General features: G+C 34.6%; 1 protein-coding gene across 2 annotated transcripts in view; it reads left to right on the top strand.

The window, feature by feature from the left end:
• Positions 1–19,255, top strand: part of ASTN2 (astrotactin 2) — a 1,134,072-nt gene that overhangs the window by 1,032,316 nt on the left and 82,501 nt on the right. Inside the window, exon 21 of one of the 2 annotated variants that reach the window (XM_051979520.1) lies at positions 5,268–5,389. The exons of the other annotated variant lie outside the window; for it this stretch is intronic. Within the exon in view, the coding sequence (XP_051835480.1) occupies positions 5,268–5,319 (52 nt within the window). The 3' untranslated portion in view covers positions 5,320–5,389. Of the gene's footprint in view, positions 1–5,267; positions 5,390–19,255 lie in introns of those variants that run through there. 2 annotated transcript variants of the gene reach the window in all.

The following is a 19,255-nucleotide window of genomic DNA, read 5'->3' as shown; positions in this document are numbered from 1 at the left end:
TGAGCTTCCATTAATTGGCCTTTAGTCTCCCTTTCTGTACTATAAGGATTGCAATCCCACCTAGATTTAGCTCTCAACATTTATCAAGTTTTTTGTAGTTCATCTAAAAAAAGGTACAATATCACCATTAATGTTGTAATGATTATGACTGCTTTAGTCTCCAACCAAATGTGTCTAGAGAGTTGAGCCCAGAGGTTGACTCAGGCCATTCCAGTGAAAGGAGCCAGGCTATTGGCGTACTTTTCAACTTCCTTCTATCCCTCTCTCCCCCTTGTCTCCTCCTCCTCTCCTTTTCTTCTCTGTTTTCTTCTTTCTCTCTCCTCTTATAATTTTCTTTTCTTCTCTCCTATTTCTCTTCTCCACACTGTCTTCACTTTCCCCCTGACTTCCCATTTTTCTCTTAGACCTCTCTTAGGTCTATTTTTAAAATAGTTAAATCATGTGCATAGGACATCATATTCACATGTTGGAACCCCAAATAGGTCACTTATTTTCACTATACCTGATAGGTATAGGGCATATCCCTAATCACAGAAGCCAGAGTATTAGAGCCAGAAAAGCATTTCAAAATCATTGAGTTCAGCCCTCTCATTGTTACAAATGAGTAAAGTCCCAGGAAGGGAAGGTGATTGCCTAAATTAAAAAAAGTAGTATGCTTACAATGAACTTTGTGATAGTTTGTGATTAATATGTGATAGGCAGCTAGCTGACTATTTAGAGTCCCGTACCTGGAGTCAGGAAAACCTGAAATAATGTTTGTAAAGTGTTTTACAAATCTTAACATACTATATAAAATTTCACTAATATTATAATATGAATGGCAAAAATGGAATTCAGGGAAATTATGAAATTTACTCATGGTCATATCATAAATGTCAGCAGAAGGAAATTAATTTAGAACTTTTTGACTTCAATGGAGCAAACTATTTCCTAGATCAGACAGCATTCTACAGTTGTCACAAGCAGGCAGCAAACTTGTTTATATTCAAGTAGAATACAGTCTGAGGATGGCTTATATGAAGACTAGCATTGGGATTGTATCTAGTGCCACTGAATCTTGGTAGGACCTATCGAAGTTAGCATTGTGTAAACAGATTTTTTCAGAATCTGTGGTCTCTTGAAACTATGTGGACATTAGTGGAAGATAGCAATATAAAATGTGGATTATAGCAATATAAAATGTGGATTATTAGTATAGGCTAACAGACATAATGGTGTGGGAGTCCAAATGTTCTAGGTTAAAATGATCCTCTTTGATGATGATTATATCTGACTAGATATATAAGTACAAGCAAATGATTGAACTATTCATTGTCCCAGAAAGCATTCATATGGTAAGCTAGAGACAAGTTAGAGATTTGTCTTGGTATAGGGAGCTGATGAGATAGGCGATGAAATCACAGATCTGGGTCCCACCTCCAAAAAAATTTAGTTATGGTCTAGTTCTGGTTCTAACATTAGCTATATGACTGTGGGCTCAGTTCCTTATGTGTCAAATCAGGATACTACATATCTCCTAAGCGTCTCCTTTTCTGAAAATAACTTTTTTCATTTACAAACTAAAAAAGTTAAATTAGATGATGTCCAACATTCATTCTAGTTCTTCTTATTTTGTGTTCTAAGGCCCTTTCTAACTCTATTGTTCTACTTAATTCAATAAACTTTTGTTAAATATTACATACAAGGAAGATATTGTGCTAGGCACTAAAAAAAAAAAAAAAAAAAACAACAACACCAACAACAAACCAATCACTGCAACTCTTATGTCTTCAAGGAGTTTTGAACTATATAGGTAGATGAGACACATACAGATAGCCATGTTGGGGTGGAGTGAGGTATTGATTAAGGGAATACCTAATCAATCTCATTAATTATCCCTATGAACCTAATCAATCTTATGAATTATCCCTATGAACCTAATCAATCTTTGGAGTCATCTGAGGGGCATTTACCAACTGTGGAACTATTGCATCTACCAGCTGCTGACATGTTCACTGGCATCCTACTGAGGGGAAACAGTGAAATATTGACTGAATCTCATGAGAAGAGATTCTTGTTACAGGAGCTGCCTCTTACCAAAGCTGAAGAACAGTCTGTTCTTTATAATGAACTCCTTCAACTTTTGACTGGAGTCTTTCTTCCAGAATTCAACAAAAGGGAAGAGTTTTTTCCTCTTTCCCCTTCTCCTTGCTCCCCATCCAAGAATTGATAAGGGTTGCCTAGGGAAGAAAAGATGAGCATGTGCTCATCAATAATTTCTGAAAACAAGTCAGAGACTAGAATTCCCAAGAGTGAAGTTCCTATTGAGAGGTATCAGCAGTAGCCAGGGTATTAATTGATACTCTGCAAAAGAACATAGCAGAAGTAGCCCAAGTTTTGAAGTTCAAGAGTTTCCAACACTTCAAGGATTAGAATTTAGCAACTCTTCTTAGAGAAAAGATAAATGAATTCATCTACTAGTGAAACTGGAACAGCATCCTATTTGGAAAGCAAAGCCAGTTAATTATTCAGTACAAGGTTGATGTGAGGATTAAATTAAATATTTGTAATATGCTTTACAAAACAAACATATAAATGCTAGTTATTATCATTAAAGAAGATATAAAGTCTAGTTACTTTCTTTTTTAAGCATTATTGCTTTCCAGAATGATTCAACTAAATCACAGCTCCACTAATACTGTATTAGTTTGTTTATATTTCCAAAAATTTCCCAGTATTCACTATATCCAGCTTTCATCATCTTTTCCAGTTTTCTGTAAGTGAAGTGAAATTTGAGTTTCTTTGATTTGTATTTCTCTTATTTGTGACTTGAAACAATCTTTTTTTGTGGTAAATAGAACTCTTGAGGTATATTTATTTTCATCCTCTAATCACTTATCCATTGGGGAATGACTCTTGTTCTTATATATTTGTGTTAGTTTTCTTGTCAGAATTACCTGAACAAAGACTCCCTTCTCCCTCCTCCCCCAACCTCCACCAAATCCATGACTTCTTTTCTTATAAATGTTTTAATTTTGAACAAACAAAATGATTTTCAGTTTCATGTAATCAACTTTATCTTTTGTGATATTTCTCCATTATTTTGTTAAGAATTTTAGCTATAACTATCAAAGATACATGATTTCTAATTCTCTTCTATTTTCTAAAATGATTTTAACTTTAATATCTTTGTTCTATAACTATATTGGGTTTATTTTGCATATGGCATAAGCTGTTGTGCTAAACATAATTTCTGCCAAACTACTTTCTGGTATTTTCATTAGTTCTCGTCAAGTAGGATATCATTTCCTAAGTAATACAGGATTATTAAAATTGCTTTTGCTTCTTGCTTATCTTGTCTTTTCCATTGACCTACTTTTTAAAAAAATGTTAAATAGTATCAAATAATTTTGATGATTATTGCTTTGTAGCATAAAGTGAAGTATAAAAGTAGTATTCTTCATTCATTCCTTTTCTTTAACTTTTGATTTTCTAAATCTTCTGTTTCTCCAAAGGAATTGAATTATTATTATTATTATTTATTTTTTGCTGAGGCAATTGGGGTTAAGTAACTTGCCTACAATCACACAGTTAGGAGGTATTTGTTAAGTGTCTGAGGCCAGATTTGAACTGACTTCAGGGCTGGTGTTCTAACCATTATGCCACCTAACTGCCCCAAATTGAATTATTTAAACTAGTCCTATGAAGCATTTTCTTGGGAATTTAGTTGCTATGATACTTTACCAAATTTGTAATTTAGGTTCTATTGTCATTTTTTATTATATTAATACAGTCTACTCATAAAGAGTTCATTTCCATTTACTATAATGATCTGAATTATATGTCTTGATTATCCCTTAACAGATTGACTGCTAGATATTTTAATGTATTTTGCAATTTTAATGAGATTTCTCAACTATTTTCTCATGCTTTTGTTATTGCTCTCTAGAAATATTATTGAATTTTGTAAATTTATTTTGAATCCTGCTCCTTTACAATGATAGCACATTAGTAGGTCTTTTAGCTAAAGAAAAGGAAAAGCAAATATTTGTTTTATTTAATGTCAGAATTATGAAGCAGCCATGAAATAAGTGAAAATCAGAAAAAAGATTTTAGCTTTATATGTTATATAGGAAATTATATTACTTTAGGGAGAAAAATCCTCCCTTCTAATACATTTTATCTGAAAGTGGAATGGACTAGCTCAAGAAGTATTAGTGTTTAGTGAATAATTGGAGATAACACAATGTAGATCAAGTAATGTAGCTTACTTGAACACCTAAGTAGTGTAGTAGATAGAGTTCTGTACCTAGAATGAGAAAGACTTAGATTCAAGTGCTGCCTCCTACACTTACTATGTGACCTTGAGAAAAAGCTCTCTGTTTGGCTCAGTTTTCTCATCTGTAAAATGGGAGAAAATGAGAAATAAAATGAGAAATAATACCTATTTCTCACAATTGTGGTAAAGATCAAACAAGACAATATTTATAAAATGCTTTGGGAATCCTAAAGCAAAAGTTGGCTATTCTTATTATTTTTGGGGGAAAGATGCAACTTCTTTAGGCCTTAGTTCCTTATAAATAAGATTAATTATGCTAAATGGCCTCTAAGGTCTGTTCCAATTCTAGATCTATAACCTCATGAACACTTGAGCTCTGTTTAAGGTACAGGATGAATTAAATACCCTGTGAGGTCCCTTTCCCACTCTAGTATTCCCTGAGTCTCTTCCTTGACTAATGATTTAAGAAAGATTGAATTTGACCCAAGTTTGGTTCTGCGTTTAAGAGTGTTTTTTCTGCCTTTGCCACCACTGATCTTGGGTGGGCGCATTGCTTACCTCCCAGGATCTTCTCCCTTCCCCCAACCCACACCTCCATCTGCAGAGCAGAATAATGCTATTAGCTATTTTGAGGTCATCATTGGAAAGGTGTTAGAGGCATGCACATGATTGTCATTAATGATGTGTAGAAAGTCCAAGGTTAGACAAAACCCAGACCTCTTCCATTCCTCTTTATGCTTTATTCCTCCACTTCCCATGAGGGTTAAAAAAAAAAAACTGCCCTATACACCAAAAATACATCCATGAGCACACTTCAGAATCAGATATCAGAGCTTGAAGAAACTTTTCAGGTGATCTCATAGCATTCTGAACTGGAATGACTTTTTAGATCATCATGCAAGTGAAGAAACTGAGGCCTAGAGTGTAGAATTTCAGAGCTGGGCCTTTATCCTCATCCAGTGTACCCATTAATCTTGCTAAATTGTGGTTCTTTTGTTCTCCTTTTTAGAGATGAGAAAGAAAGGAAGGAAAGAAGGAAGGAAAGAATGAAGAAAGAGTAAAAGAAAGAAGGGAAGAAAGGAAGGAAGAAGAAAGAAAGAAAGAAAGAAAGAAAGAAAGAAAGAAAGAAAGAAAGAAAGAAAGAAAGAAAGAAAGAAAAGAAAGAAAGAAGAAAGAAAGAAGAAAGAAAGAAAGAAAGAAAGAAAGAGAAAGGGAGGACAGAAGGAAAGCTGGGAGGGGGGAAAGAAGGAAGAAGGAAGGAAGAAAGGAAGGGGAGGGAGGAAGGAAGAAAGGAAGGGGAGGGAGGAAGGAAGGAAGGAAGAAAAAAGAAAGGAAGAAAGGAAGGAAGAAAGAGAAGAAAGAAAGAAAGAAAACATATTCGATGTTTCTGGACAGTCAAGGGATATAGCCTTTGTCTGAATCTTAGAATCATAGAATATAGAGTTGGAAAAAACCTTAGAAAAGAGCCAATCCCACTCCCTCAATTTACAGATGAATAAACTGAGGACCAGAAAGGGAAAATAACTAGTTTAGGAATACATGGGTAGTGAATTCAAATCCACATTTTCTGATTCCCAAATTAGAGATCTTCCTATTATACCATTTTTCATCTTACTACATGCTAATGGCAAATGATGATGAGGATGAGGATGATGATGGAAGGACTAACATGTTGTCCTTTCCACTTTGTGGCCCTTTGTCCTCTTCTCATTTTTTTGGATATGTATTGTAGTCAAAGTGAGACTTTGTTAAATATTTAGCCTATTGCTGTTGTTACCTTCCTTAATAGTACCCCTTCAAAACGTGATTACCTTCAAGTCTGCCTCTTAGAATCTAGGGCAGACAGAGCAACAAACCAGTTTGTAAATCTTCTCAACTTGTGGCTGTCACCAATCATTTTCCCCTTCCTACTCCCCTATCCACTCCCCCCTTATACACACAGACTCTCCCTCACTCCCTGAATTCCCTTTCCCAGTTCCCCAGGACGTCAGGAATGAAATAACATTCTTTGCGTATTTGTTGTAAAGCTCCTGGCCGCCATTCTCCCAGACCCCTTGCAGGGTCAGGACTTATTTGCATCAGTCTGTTGGGAGGCCAGTGTGAAGGGGAGGGAAAGGCCATGTTTTCAGGGTGTTTCATCAGGCACCATTGCCAGCAATAGAAGAAGTTACTATTTCTTTCTGGGAAATGTTCACAGATTTAAGAAGTAAAAAAACAAAAACAAAGAAAAAAAAAAAAAAAAACCACGACTCTCCCACTCTTCCAGCTGTCAAGCTTGTTGATAGGTTGATGGGTGACCAGCCCTCTGGACTCCCACCAGTCTTCCTCTCTCAGCTCCTCTCAACCTTATCATTTGTCTGCCTGTGATTACCTTCAGTCAAAAGTGAGTGAGTAGTAACTTAATACCACTAAATAGATCTTTCTTAATCTTATCTATGGATTGTAACTGGGACAGAGACAGAAAGAAAGCAAGACACCCAGAAGCTACAGGATAAACAAACTAAAAGGCAGAACAAAAGAACCACAGTGTTGGCTTCTAAGTTGAAAAGTAAGTAAACAAAATTATTTTTAATCCTAAAAAAAAAAAAAAAAAAAGGAAGAAAGAAAAGAAAGAAGACATTACAAAATTGTGGAGAGTTCCCTCACCTCTCCTCTTGTATTTTGAATAATATATGGTACATGGACATTATCCTTCTTCTAGGAATCTCAGCACTTGTTATAAAAATCTATTAATGATATCAGTGAAGAAAGATTTTTGGGGTGCTAGCTTAGCACCCAGAAAAATGTCCAACAAGAAATCAAGTCTTACAGTTCCTTCACAACTTGATGACTGAGCCAATGTTGTTAAATGAGATATTCATTGAAATGGAGAACCTGGGATAAAGATTTGAGCTGAACCTGCAATCCCATTGATATAAAGAAGTCCCTATTGAGGAAACTCACTCTACAAATAAAGGTTCTTTTTAGTCTTAGAGAGTTGTTGATCACGTTGAACTCAGGGTCACACTAACAGTTGGTGTCAGAAATGATACTTGAACTCAGATCTCCTGGCCTATGAGTCTAGCACCTCTCTTCAGTTGGTATGCTGGATTGGGACATGGGATTATAGTCCCATTCTGGTTTTATGTATAACATAGTTCCTCAAACTATGACTTTTTGCCAATATCTTTGGTAATGTCTTTGATTGAATCTAAATAAGGGTCGTTTTCTACATTGATTGCCTTAATAAATCTTCCAGCCAAATGTACTTCTTTTAGGATATTGGTGTCTCCTTGGGATTTTTGTTTGAGTAGACTGCTTCCCCTTTGGTGCCTAAGCCAGCTTATCTCCCAGGCCTTTTGTTGCTTTCTCTTCTCATTAACAGGGTCAATGGCAAATCATGGATTGGCTTGAGTTATTGAGAAGCAGAGAGAAGCAGAGACATAGATAGACAGAATCAGAGCCAGATGGACATGGGGGAGGGGAGAGAAAGAAAGATTGGCAGCAATTTTCCTCCTCTTTTCCCCCTCTTTATCTGTGTCTTTGTTTCTATAATTCCATTTGTTTAAGATTCCTTTCTCTTCCATTTCTGTCCTTCAAGACTCATTTCACATGAGCTGGAATCACTTCTTTCATCTTGAACATGCATTCATTTGCCTTAAGGAAAAAAAATACTCTTTCCTCCTTTGGATTAACTCTCTCTCTCTCAGTTTCAAACTATACACTCTTGGGAAAGTCACATAACTTTTCTGAGCATCAATTTCCTCATCCATAAAATGGAGATGAGAATTATTTGTAGTACTTATCTTTTTGGGTTTGTTATAAAGATCAAATTAACTGTATATATATATACACACACATATATATCAACTTGCAAATCTTAAAGTATTATATATAAAGATAAGCTTTATTATGGATCTATTCTCAGTTTTTATTGATCTCAAATATTCTTCAAATTCTTAGTCTGCATATTGCCATAACCACTCATTTTCAGTATAGAAATTACTGAGACTTCAGAAATTAACCCATTCAGATATTGTTCTTGTCAAGACTTATCTTGGTTCTCCAACACAATCATTTCTTCATATGGAAGACAACAGGATTGATACACACTTGAATTCACTGTCTAGGAAGGTCCAATGCTTCCTAAATCAATATTTTCCTTGATGGAATTTATACCTATAAATAGATATCTATAAAACTTCTGAGGACTGGTTTCCAACCATCTTTAAACTGTTCATATATCCATACATTAATATCTTACAAGCTTATAGCATGCTACCTCCTCCCTCAGCTTCTGACAGTATCATTCTTAGTATCAACTCAGACCCTTAAATAACAAAACTAATCCTATCTATAGTGTCTCTTCTGGATAGTAATTCCAGTATGTTATTGACAAAACATATGCATGGGTAATTTTTCATTCAGTATATTCTACACCCTCAAAGATTGTTTTACTAGATATGCCTATTCCATCGATTACCAACATCAGAATACTATTCTTTTTTTTTTCTCCCCTGAAGCATTTGGGGTTAAGTGACTTGCCCGGGGTCACACAGCTAGGAAGTATTAAGTGTCTGAGACCAGATTTGAACTCAAGTCCTCCTGACTTGAGGGCTGGTGCTCTATCCACTGCACCACCTAGCTGCCCAAGAACCCTATTCTGATAACTGCTTTATACTTTGGTTGTATATGGATGTGAGGGGTTGAGGGAAATGGGTGACTAATAACTCTTAGCATCTGTAGGTCCTCTTCACCTCTGATACAAAGCATCTCTACATTCAGATCCTTTCATTAGAGCCATTTCAAGAGCTAACCCAAGCCCTATCCACCCATCATATAATTTAAATGGAATAGATTTTTGTAACTAAATTAAAAAAAAATAGAAGACAGCTTTTGCTTTTAAGAGCTTTTAGAATATGGCTCATGCTGATTGTGATGTGATTCATCCTAGTCCCTTTTACCAGAGACCTGAAGTCTTTAACTCAGCCTTCTAAGGAATGACCTCAAAAAAATCAGGGGAACAGCAATTGTATCTGCTTTCAGCTGACACCTGCATTTTTTTTTTTTTTTTTTTTTTTTTTTTTTTTTGGTTACAACCATATAAACAAAATGCAGGCACAAAAAGTCCCATTAGGTCTTATCTCTCCTAGGATATTTTTTTTTCTCTTTTCTCTTCTTTCATTAAACAAATAAATAAGTAAAAATGTGTTCTTCTAATCTTGCATTTACGTTCAACCTACGTCTTAAGGACCCTGGCATGGCTCAGTAGGGTTTGTTTATCAGAGCAAGATGCCCCTGCAATCACAACTTTCTAACCAGTCTGCCCCATATGCAAGTCAAGGTTTTTAAGACAAATGTATCCATTTTGTCCTAATAGAATCTTTTCTGATGTTTCAAAAGAGACTGAGCATTCAGTCCAGTTCTGAGAAAAAGGGTCAGGGGCTTGTCCATGTTCAGAGTCAAGAATATATTCTCCTAAATTCTTAATCAGAAGTCTATGAACTTTATGTTTTATAAAATATATATTCTATAAACAGAAGTTTTTCAAAGGGTCAATGTTGAAAAATTACCCATGCATATTTTTGTTAATGAAAAGCTATATAAAAATACTAAACAAAAGAAAAATATGTATATTATATATATTTCAATATAATTGGTTTTCCTTTTAACCTCATATATTTTATGCATTTAAAATCATAATTTGGAGAAGTGGTCCAGAATACCAAAATGATTAAAAAACCAATACTTTTTGTTTCATTTCTCTCAGCTTCCCTCCAACTTTTCTACTGAGGGGGTCTTTGAATTAATTCTTGGTCCTAAATTTTGATCTCAACGATTGAGGAGATTGAGGAATATGCTTGAGCCTGACTTTATGACTGCTTCTAGTCAACTTCTCTGTCTTTTAGTCTTTTAGTCAACTCAATTCATAAAGATTGTTAGATTTAGAGCTAGAAGGTTTTTTCTTGTATAAAGCAGAAAAACTAGGGAAGGAGAGGTCTAAATTTAGAGAACTGAACTTTGAACCAAGATCTTGTCTGCCAATCAATTGCCCTTTCACTATTCTGTACAAAGCTTTGATCTTCTCCTATATTATTTCACTAATCCCTAATACCCCTATCTTTTAAAGCCCAGCTCAGATCTCACCCCTTTCCATCTGCCCTAAGAATGACAACCCATAGTCATCTTCCTCTTTTTGTTGTTGTTATTTTGTCTTTTTTATTTAGCCAACAAAATAAATATCATTTAATATGTGTCCCTAATTATTTTTGCCTAATTATTTCTAAAGGGGAATGAGGTAACATAGTGGATAGAGTATTGGATATGGAGTCAGACAAACTCATCTTTCTGAGTTCAACTCTGACCTCAGACACTTACTAGCTGTGTGACCCTGGCCAAGTCAGTTAACCTGTTTGCCTCCGTTCCTTATCTGTAAAATAAACTGGAGAAGAAAATGGCAATATCTTTGTCAAGAAAACCCCAAGTAGGGGTCACAAAGAATAGAGCAGAACTGAAAAACAACCAATCAACCATATTTCTACATAATCTAGAGCTTTCATGTATCAGCACGTAATGATGCTACACTGTCTTAATTTGTTCCCCATATGAGCATTTTCTCTCATATTCACAATTAGATTGTGATACAGAACATATACCGTAGAATATGAGTAAGCAAAAACTTTAGAGACAATATGATCTAATCACTTTAAGAATAAAGTAATTTCATAAAAATAAGAAATGTGTACTATAATGGTGGGTGGTTTACTTTTATATCATTCTTTGAGATTTCCAAAGTACTTGTCTTACAATATCCCTGTGAGGCAAGTAGGTACAGATTTATCCTCTTTTGTATAAATGAACAAATAAAGATTCCAGAACCAAAATGTGATTGGCCTAAGGTCATACAGATGGAAATATTGTGGATAGGAGTCCCAAGTCTCTTAACTGCATGCTCAGTTTTCTTTTTTATGATACCACCTTACTTCTGTCCTGGATTCTATTCTTTCAAAAAGAGCTGATTGGTATCAGGGGGAAGGATGACAAGGAAAAATGATGGAAACTTTGGAGTTTCCCATCTTTTGTTAGGAATTAGATTGGGACTTAGATTCAGAATTAAATTCATCTTAGATTTTGTGATGAAGGAGAGGAAAATTGGACATAGTCTAATAAATACTCTAAATTTCAAGAAAACAGATTCTAAGGAGTGCAGAAAAAGGATATATAGGATCCAATGAATTTAAATTGTAGCAAGAAAGTAATCCTGGAAGGGATAGGAAACACTTAAGAGTAAAATTCTGAAGGCATAAAAAGAAATTAATTGGAAGAGGAAAAAATGAAGAAGTATCTGAACATTCCAATGTGGATGTATAGGAAATTACATATATACATATATGTGTACATATACATATACATTATATATGTACACAAAAGATGGAATCAAAGGATGTTAACAGAGGATGAATACAAAAACATAGCTCTGTGAAATTAGGATTAGGAATGCTGAGGCTCAGAATAAACCAAGGTTGATAAAGAAAACCGTGGTAGAGTTTGTGCGTATTTGTGTCTTTTTGTTTTGCTATTATGATTTTTTTCCCTTTTTTTCCCTGTATTGGAGAAAAGAGGACCAAATAAGGAATAGGCCACGATTCAGGGCAGATGGAATAACTGACATGAAAGAGAAGGCTGAGTTGCCCACTTCTTACCTTGCTTCTGGTTTCTCTACCAAAAAGAATCATCTCTGCAATAGGAAGTTGAGGACAAAAATGGTCAATAGGGAGTTGACATCCAGGCCAAGTAAGGAGAGTTTTAAAGCACTTAGCATCCCACGATGAATTCAGAGAAGTTCTGCCCTACTCCCACTTAGGTCCTGAAAGAACTGGATGATGCAATCATTGCCAAATCATTGGCAGCAGAACCAAAACTTCAGAGACCATGACAGCTATCACTATCTTGGGGAAGATTATTGTTGAGTTTCCAGAAAAGGAAGAAAATAAAGCCTGCAAACTACAACACATAGATGCTGCTAATAATGATAATGCTAATAATTGTATTAAAGTTTACAATAAGACTTTACATGTATTATATAATTTGATCCTCACAACAATAACATGTAGTAAATACTATTATCCTCATTTTACGATGAGGAAATTGAAGTTTAAAAAGTTATAAGTAATTTATCCAGAGTCACAGAACTATGAAAGTGTTTGACAGAGGATTTGAATTCAGTTCTGCCTGACTCCAGCATGCCACTATATTAGTTAACTTCTATGACATATACATACATTCATTCAACAAATATATACTGAACACCTATTTTAAAGACTTCCATTAGTTTCTGTGAGATATAAAAAAAAATGAATAAAACATAATCACAGTACCTGCAAGGAGTATTTAATAAATGCTTGTTGACTGACATGGTCATAGAATTCTGACTTTCATAGAGCTTTGACATTTATAAAAGCCTTTATTTAAAACAACCCTATGAGGTTAGTAGTAAAAATGTTAACTTCCCCATTCTCCTTCCCTTAAGTGCTTTCCCCTGGCTTCTCAACAAGGAAATGACAGAGCTAGAGTTTGAATTCCAAGCCCAATATCCTCACCATTCTACTTCAGCCCAACAAAGGCCATTTTTGAAATGTTTCTTCATCAGATTCCCCTAGTTTTAAGAAAATTGTGGTTTTCAACCACATATGGGTCTCATAACTGAATGCGAGGGACATGAAATTATTTCTTTCTTTCTTTTTTTTAAAAAATAACTTTTTATTGACAGAACCCATGCCAGGATAATTTTTTACAACATTATCCCTTGCACTCACTTATGTTCCATTTTTTCCCTTCCCTTCCTCCACCCCCTCCCCCAGATGGCAAGCAGTCCTATACATGTTAAATAGGTTACAGTATATGCTAGATACAATATATGTGTGCAGAACTGAACAGTTCTCTTGTTGCACAGGAAGAATTAGATTCAGAAGGTATAAATAACCGGGGAAGAAAAACAAAAATGCAAGCAGTTTACATTCATTTCCCAGTATTCTTTCTTTGGGTGTAGCTGCTTCTGTCCATCCTTGATCAATTGAAACTGAGTTAGACCTCTTTGTCAAAGAAATCTACTCCCATCAGAATACATCCTCATACAGTATTGTTATTGAGGTATATAATGATCTCCTGGTTCTGCTCATTTCACTTAGCATCAGTTCATGTAAGTCTCTCCAAGCCTCTCTATATTCATCCTGCTGGTCATTTCTTACAGAACAATAATATTCCATAACATTCATATACCACAATTTACCCAACCATTCTCCAATGCCAATAGATATGGGCATCTATTCATTTTCCAGCTTCTAGCCACTACAAACAGGGCTGCCACAAACATTTTGGCACATACAGGTCCCTTTCCCTTCTTTAGTATCTCTTTGGGGTATAAGCCCATAGAAACACTGCTGGATCAAAGGGTATGCACAGTTGATAACTTTTTGAGCATAGTTCCAAATTGCTCTCCAGAATGGCTGAACGTGTTCACAATTTCACCAACAATGTGTCTCTGTTTTTCCACATCCCCTCCAACATTCCGTGTTATCTTTCCCTGTCATTGTAGCCAATCTGACAGGTGTGTAGTGATATCTCAGAGTTGTCTTAATTTACATTTCTCTGATTAATAATGATTTGGAGCATATTTTCATATGGCTAGAAATAGTTTCAATTTCTTTGTCTGAGAATTGTCTGTTCATATCCTTTGACTATTTATCAATTGGGGAATGGCTGGATTTCTTATAAATTAGAGTCAATTCTCTATATATTTTGGAAATGAGGCCTTTATCAGAACCTTTGACTGTAAAAATGTTTTCCCAATTTATTGTTTCCCTTCTAATCTTGTCTGCATTAGTTTTGCTTGTACAAAAACTTTTCAATTTGATATAATCAAAATTTTCTATTTCTATTTAGCAATAGGCTAAATATTTAACAAAGTCTCACTTTGACTACAATACATATCCAAAAAACAAACAAACAAAAAAACATCATCAATAGTGATCTCTAGTTCTTCTTTGGTCATAAATTCCTTCCTCTTCCACAGCTTCTGAGAAGTAAACTATCCTATGCTCTTCCAATTTACTTATAATCTCATTCTTTATGCCTAGGTCATGAACCCATTTTGACCTTATCTTAGTGTACGGTGTTAAGTGAGGATCAATGCCTAGTTTCTGCTATACTAATCTCCAATTTTCCCAGCAATTTTTGTCAAATAATGCATTCTTATCCCAAAAACTGGGGTCTTTGGGTTTGTCAAACACTAGATTATTAAAGTTATTGGCTGTTTTGGTCCTTTGAACCTAATCTATTCCATTGATCAACTAGTCTATTTCTTAGCCAATAAAAGATGGTTTTAGTAATCACTAATTAGATCTAGTACAGGTAGGCCACCTTCGTTTGATTTTTTTTTTTTATTAATTCCCTTGAAATTCTTGACTTTTTGTTTTTCCATATGAACTTTGTTGTTATTTTTTCTAGGTCATCAAAATAGTTTTTTGGGAGTCTGATTGGTATAGCACTAAATAAATAGATTAGTTTAGGTAGTATTGTCATCTTTATTATATTTGCTCACCCAATCCAAGAGCATTTAATATTTTTCAATTGGTTAGATCAAACTTAATTTGTGTGGAAAGTGTTTTGTAGTTTTGCTTATAAAGTTTCTGATTTTCCCTTGGCAGATAGATTCCTAAATATTTTATACAATCAGTAGTTACTTTAAATGGAATTTCTTTTAATAACTCTAACTGTTGGGTTTTGTTAGTGGTATATTAGAATGCTGATGACTTTTGTGGGTTTATTTTGTATCCTGCAACTTTGCTAAAGGTGTGGATTGTTTCTAATAATTTTTAGTAGAATCTCTGGGGTTCTCTAAGTATATCATCATATCATCAGCAAAGAGTGACAATTTGGTTTCCTCATTGCCTATTCTTATTCTTTTAATCTCTTTCTCAACTCTTATTGCCAAAGCTAGCATTTCTAATACAATATTAAATAGTAACAGTGATAGTGAGCAACCTTGTTTCACTCCTGATCTTATTGAGAATGGTTGCAGTTTGTCCCCATTATATATGATGCTTACTGATGGTTTTAAATAGATGCTACTGATTATTTTAAGGAAAAGTCCATTTATTCCTATACTCTCAAGTGTTTTTAATAGGGATGGATGTTATATTTTATCAAATGCCTTTTCTGCATCTATTGAGATGATTATATGTTTTTTGTTAATTTGGTTATTAATATGGCCAATTATACTGATAGTTTTCCTAATATTGAACCAACCCTGTATTCCTGGTATAAATCCTACTTGATCGTGGTGTATTATCCTGGGGATGATTTTCTGTAGTCTTTTTGCTAATATCTTATTTACGATTTTAGCATCAATATTCATTAGGGAGATTGGTCTATAATTTTCTTTCTCTGTTTTCAACCTACTTGGTTTAGGTATCAGTACCATGTCTGTGTCATAAAAGGAATTTGGTAGGACTCCTTCATTCCCTATTTTTTCAAATAGTTTATAAAGCATTGGGGCTAATTGTTCTTTAAATGTTTGGTAGAATTCACATGTAAATCCATCTGGTCCTGGGGATTTTTTTTTTAGGGAGTTGATTAATAGCTTGTTCTATTTCTTTTTCTGAAATGGGACTATTTAAGCAATTTACTTCCTTCTCTGTTAATCTGGGAAGCCTATATTTTTGGAGGTAGTCATCCATTTTGCTTAGGTTATCAAATTTATTGGCATAAAATTAGGCAAAGTAACCCCTTATTATTTCTTTAATTTCCTCGTCATTGATGGAAAGTTCTCCCTTTTCATTTGTAAGACTACTAATTTGATTTTCCTCTCTCCTTTTTCTAATCAAATTTACCAAAGGTTTATCAATTTTATTGTTTTTTTATAAAACCAACTCTTAGTTTTATTTATTAGTTCAATATATATATATATATATTTTACTTTCAATATTATTAATTTCTCCTTTTAATTTTAGAATTTCAAGTTTAGTAATTGATTGATTCAAGTTTAGTAAATTTTTAATTTGGTCTTTTTCTAGCTTTTTAAGTTGCAAGTCCAATTCATTGATTTTCTTTTTCTCTATTTTATTCAAGTTAGCCTCTAAGGATATAAAATTTCACTTATTACTGCTTTGGCTGCATCCCACAGATTTTGGTATGATGCCTCATTGTTGTCATTATCTTGAGTGAAATTATTAATTGTGTCTATAATTTGCCATTTCACGCAATCATTCTTTAAGAATTAGTTTCCAATTACTTTTTGGTCTATTTACATCTAAATTTTTGTTGAATGTAGTTTTTATTGCATTGTGATCTGAAAAGAAAGCATTTATTATTTCTGCCTTCCTGCATTTAATTTTGAGGTCTTTATGTCCTAATATATGGTCATTTTTTGTGTAGGTTACATGAACTGCTGAGAAGAAAGTATACTCCTTTCTGTCACCATTCAGTTTTCTCCAGAGATCTATCATACCTAATTTTTCTAATATTCTATTTACCTCTTTAATTTCTTTCTTGTTTGTTTTGTGATTTGATTGATCTAATTCTGAGAATGCAAGATTGAGATCGCCTACGATTATAGTTTTGCTGTCTATTTCTTCTCGCAACTCTCTTAACTTCTCCTTTCGGAAGTTAGATGCTATACCACTTGGTGCATACATGTTTAATACTGATATTGCTTCATTGTCTATAGTACCTTTAGCAAGATATAGTTTCCTTCCTTATCTCTTTTAATTAGATCAATTTTGCTTTTGCTTGATCTGAGATAAGGATGGATACCCCTGCTTTTTTGACTTCACCTGAAGCATAATAGATTCTGCTCCAGCTTTTTACCTTTACTCTGTATGTATCTCCCTGTTTTAAATGTGTTTCCTGTAAACAACATATTGTAGGCTTCTGACTTTTGATCCAGTCTGCTATCTGCCTCCGCTTTATGGGAGAGTTCACTCCATTCACATTTATGGTTAAAATTACTAATTCTGTATTTACTGCCATCCTAATATCCTCAGATTATGCTTTTCTTTTTCTTGCTGTTCTTTCCTCCTTCCCTAGTATTAAACTTATTGGTGAAATTATTTCTTATCAGTAAATATTTATTTTTTTATACTTGTTTTATACATTTATATATCCAGGGTCATATAAAAATGTTTTGAGCAAAAAGGGATCATGGGTGGAAAAAGTTTAACAAGTCTTGCCTTAAACCACTGTGATGTTGAGAGAGCTAATTCTGAGGATATTCATTCTTCTATTGGATATAGGTATTTATCTCATTCCAACCTACTTTCTGAGAGAGCATTTCTCCAAGAAGCTTAATCAATTGAATCCAAAGTACTATGATTCAGTTAGGTTCTTGGGAAATTTCTTTGGACTAACCTGACTTATCTTGTACTCAACTCCATAGATTCCTTCCAAGTAATAACATCAGAAGCTGGTTGGTATTCCCTCAGAAAAGAAAGCTTCAAAGATAGATTTTAGCTTTTTAGCTAAGTCAATGGGTTTATCCTAAATTTTGGGGAAATATGACTTCTAATGATGCAATTTAAATGTGACTAGGGTATACGAGTTAATTGAGGTGAGTCATCCTGTTCTGGAAACTCTCAAAGGTATAGGATAATGGGAAAGGTATCTATATATCTTTCCTCCTTATTTACTCCCTTTAACTTCCTTCACCTGGCCCAAAATGTTATTTCTGAGTTAAAATTTATGAGACTCCTGGAGATTACTTGGTGACCCCTTATATCCTATAGTTTCCCAGGTTTCCATTTTTGGAGAGGTCAAGGAATTATGATAGATAGGAGTTATCATCCCCAGTTCTGACCATAAATCCAGAAGGTCCTCAGGGAGTTGGAGAAGATCGTACAAAATTGTGGAGTAAGGCAGTCAAGTAAGGCTGGGGCTTTTGGAATAGATTCAGTGGCAACTGAATAACATTGTCTTCTATCCTTCAATTGAGTTTTTAAGATATTTATTCCCTGTTTCAGACTCTGCTCATTTTCCTTACATCTATAAACAATAGACTGATTTTTAAAAAGTTGCCATCCAATACCAGAGGAAATAGATATCCATCTAAAAATGTTTGATTTCAACTGTTCCTTTCAAATAGACTAATTTCTATAGGCCAAAGGAGTCTTCCTCAGGGAACTATAAAACAGAATCAGCCTTGGTATAAAAATGCCACTCTGAAAGATACAGCATGCAGCCAGTAAATCTCTAATATCTTATCCATGGTATCCCTGGGGAGTTGTTATAGCTAGATTGACCCATTGTGAGAGAAAAAGAATCTATGAACAGTAGACACAATGCAAGACAAATGTTCTCCTGAGAAGCTCCCTGGGAAAGGAGAAAAGGAGAAAAAAAGGTTGTCTACTATTGGGATATAAATGCTCAGCCTGAGAACATTCAATTCTAGTCAGCAGTTTATTTGACTAATATAAGTTCAAGCTTCCTTCATTAACTTGGAATTATCCCAAATGAATGGGTATAGGACTAATACAACACAAATATCTTTTAGAGGATTTCCTCCTAGCAGATCATGTGGTTCATATGGTGGTCTTTGCATTTGAGTCCTGGGCCACAGTTCTATGCTCATCAGGATATCAGGCCTGATAAGTCTGTGTGTGTGTGTGTGTGTGTGTGTGTGTGTGTGTGTGTGTGTGTGTATCTATATGTACAGACCAGGTATTTGGCTTATTTCTAATAGCCATGGGATGGTTGAGGAAAGTACAGCAAGAGAAATAAAAGGAGACAGAGGGACATACACACAGAAGGGGGGAGGGAGAGAAAGAGATTCATTTGAAGGACTAGCAAAAATTAGCTAATAACAGTGCTGACTCTAGAATCCTCAAACAATCAGTCTAGGAGATTACTAATTTTTTTTTTTTTTTTTAAATAAGGATGACTAGGCTAGTTCTAACCCTATAACGAGTAATTCCCTAGGTCAAGGTATCATATAATCCCCTAACTTTCCCTTTATCCTGAGAGCTA

Source organism: Antechinus flavipes, chromosome 2 (assembly GCF_016432865.1).
Source record: "Antechinus flavipes isolate AdamAnt ecotype Samford, QLD, Australia chromosome 2, AdamAnt_v2, whole genome shotgun sequence".
Taxonomy (NCBI): Eukaryota; Metazoa; Chordata; class Mammalia; order Dasyuromorphia; family Dasyuridae; genus Antechinus; species Antechinus flavipes.
Note: the sequence above shows the minus strand (reverse complement) of the source record. Positions and strands in the feature narration are given on the sequence as shown.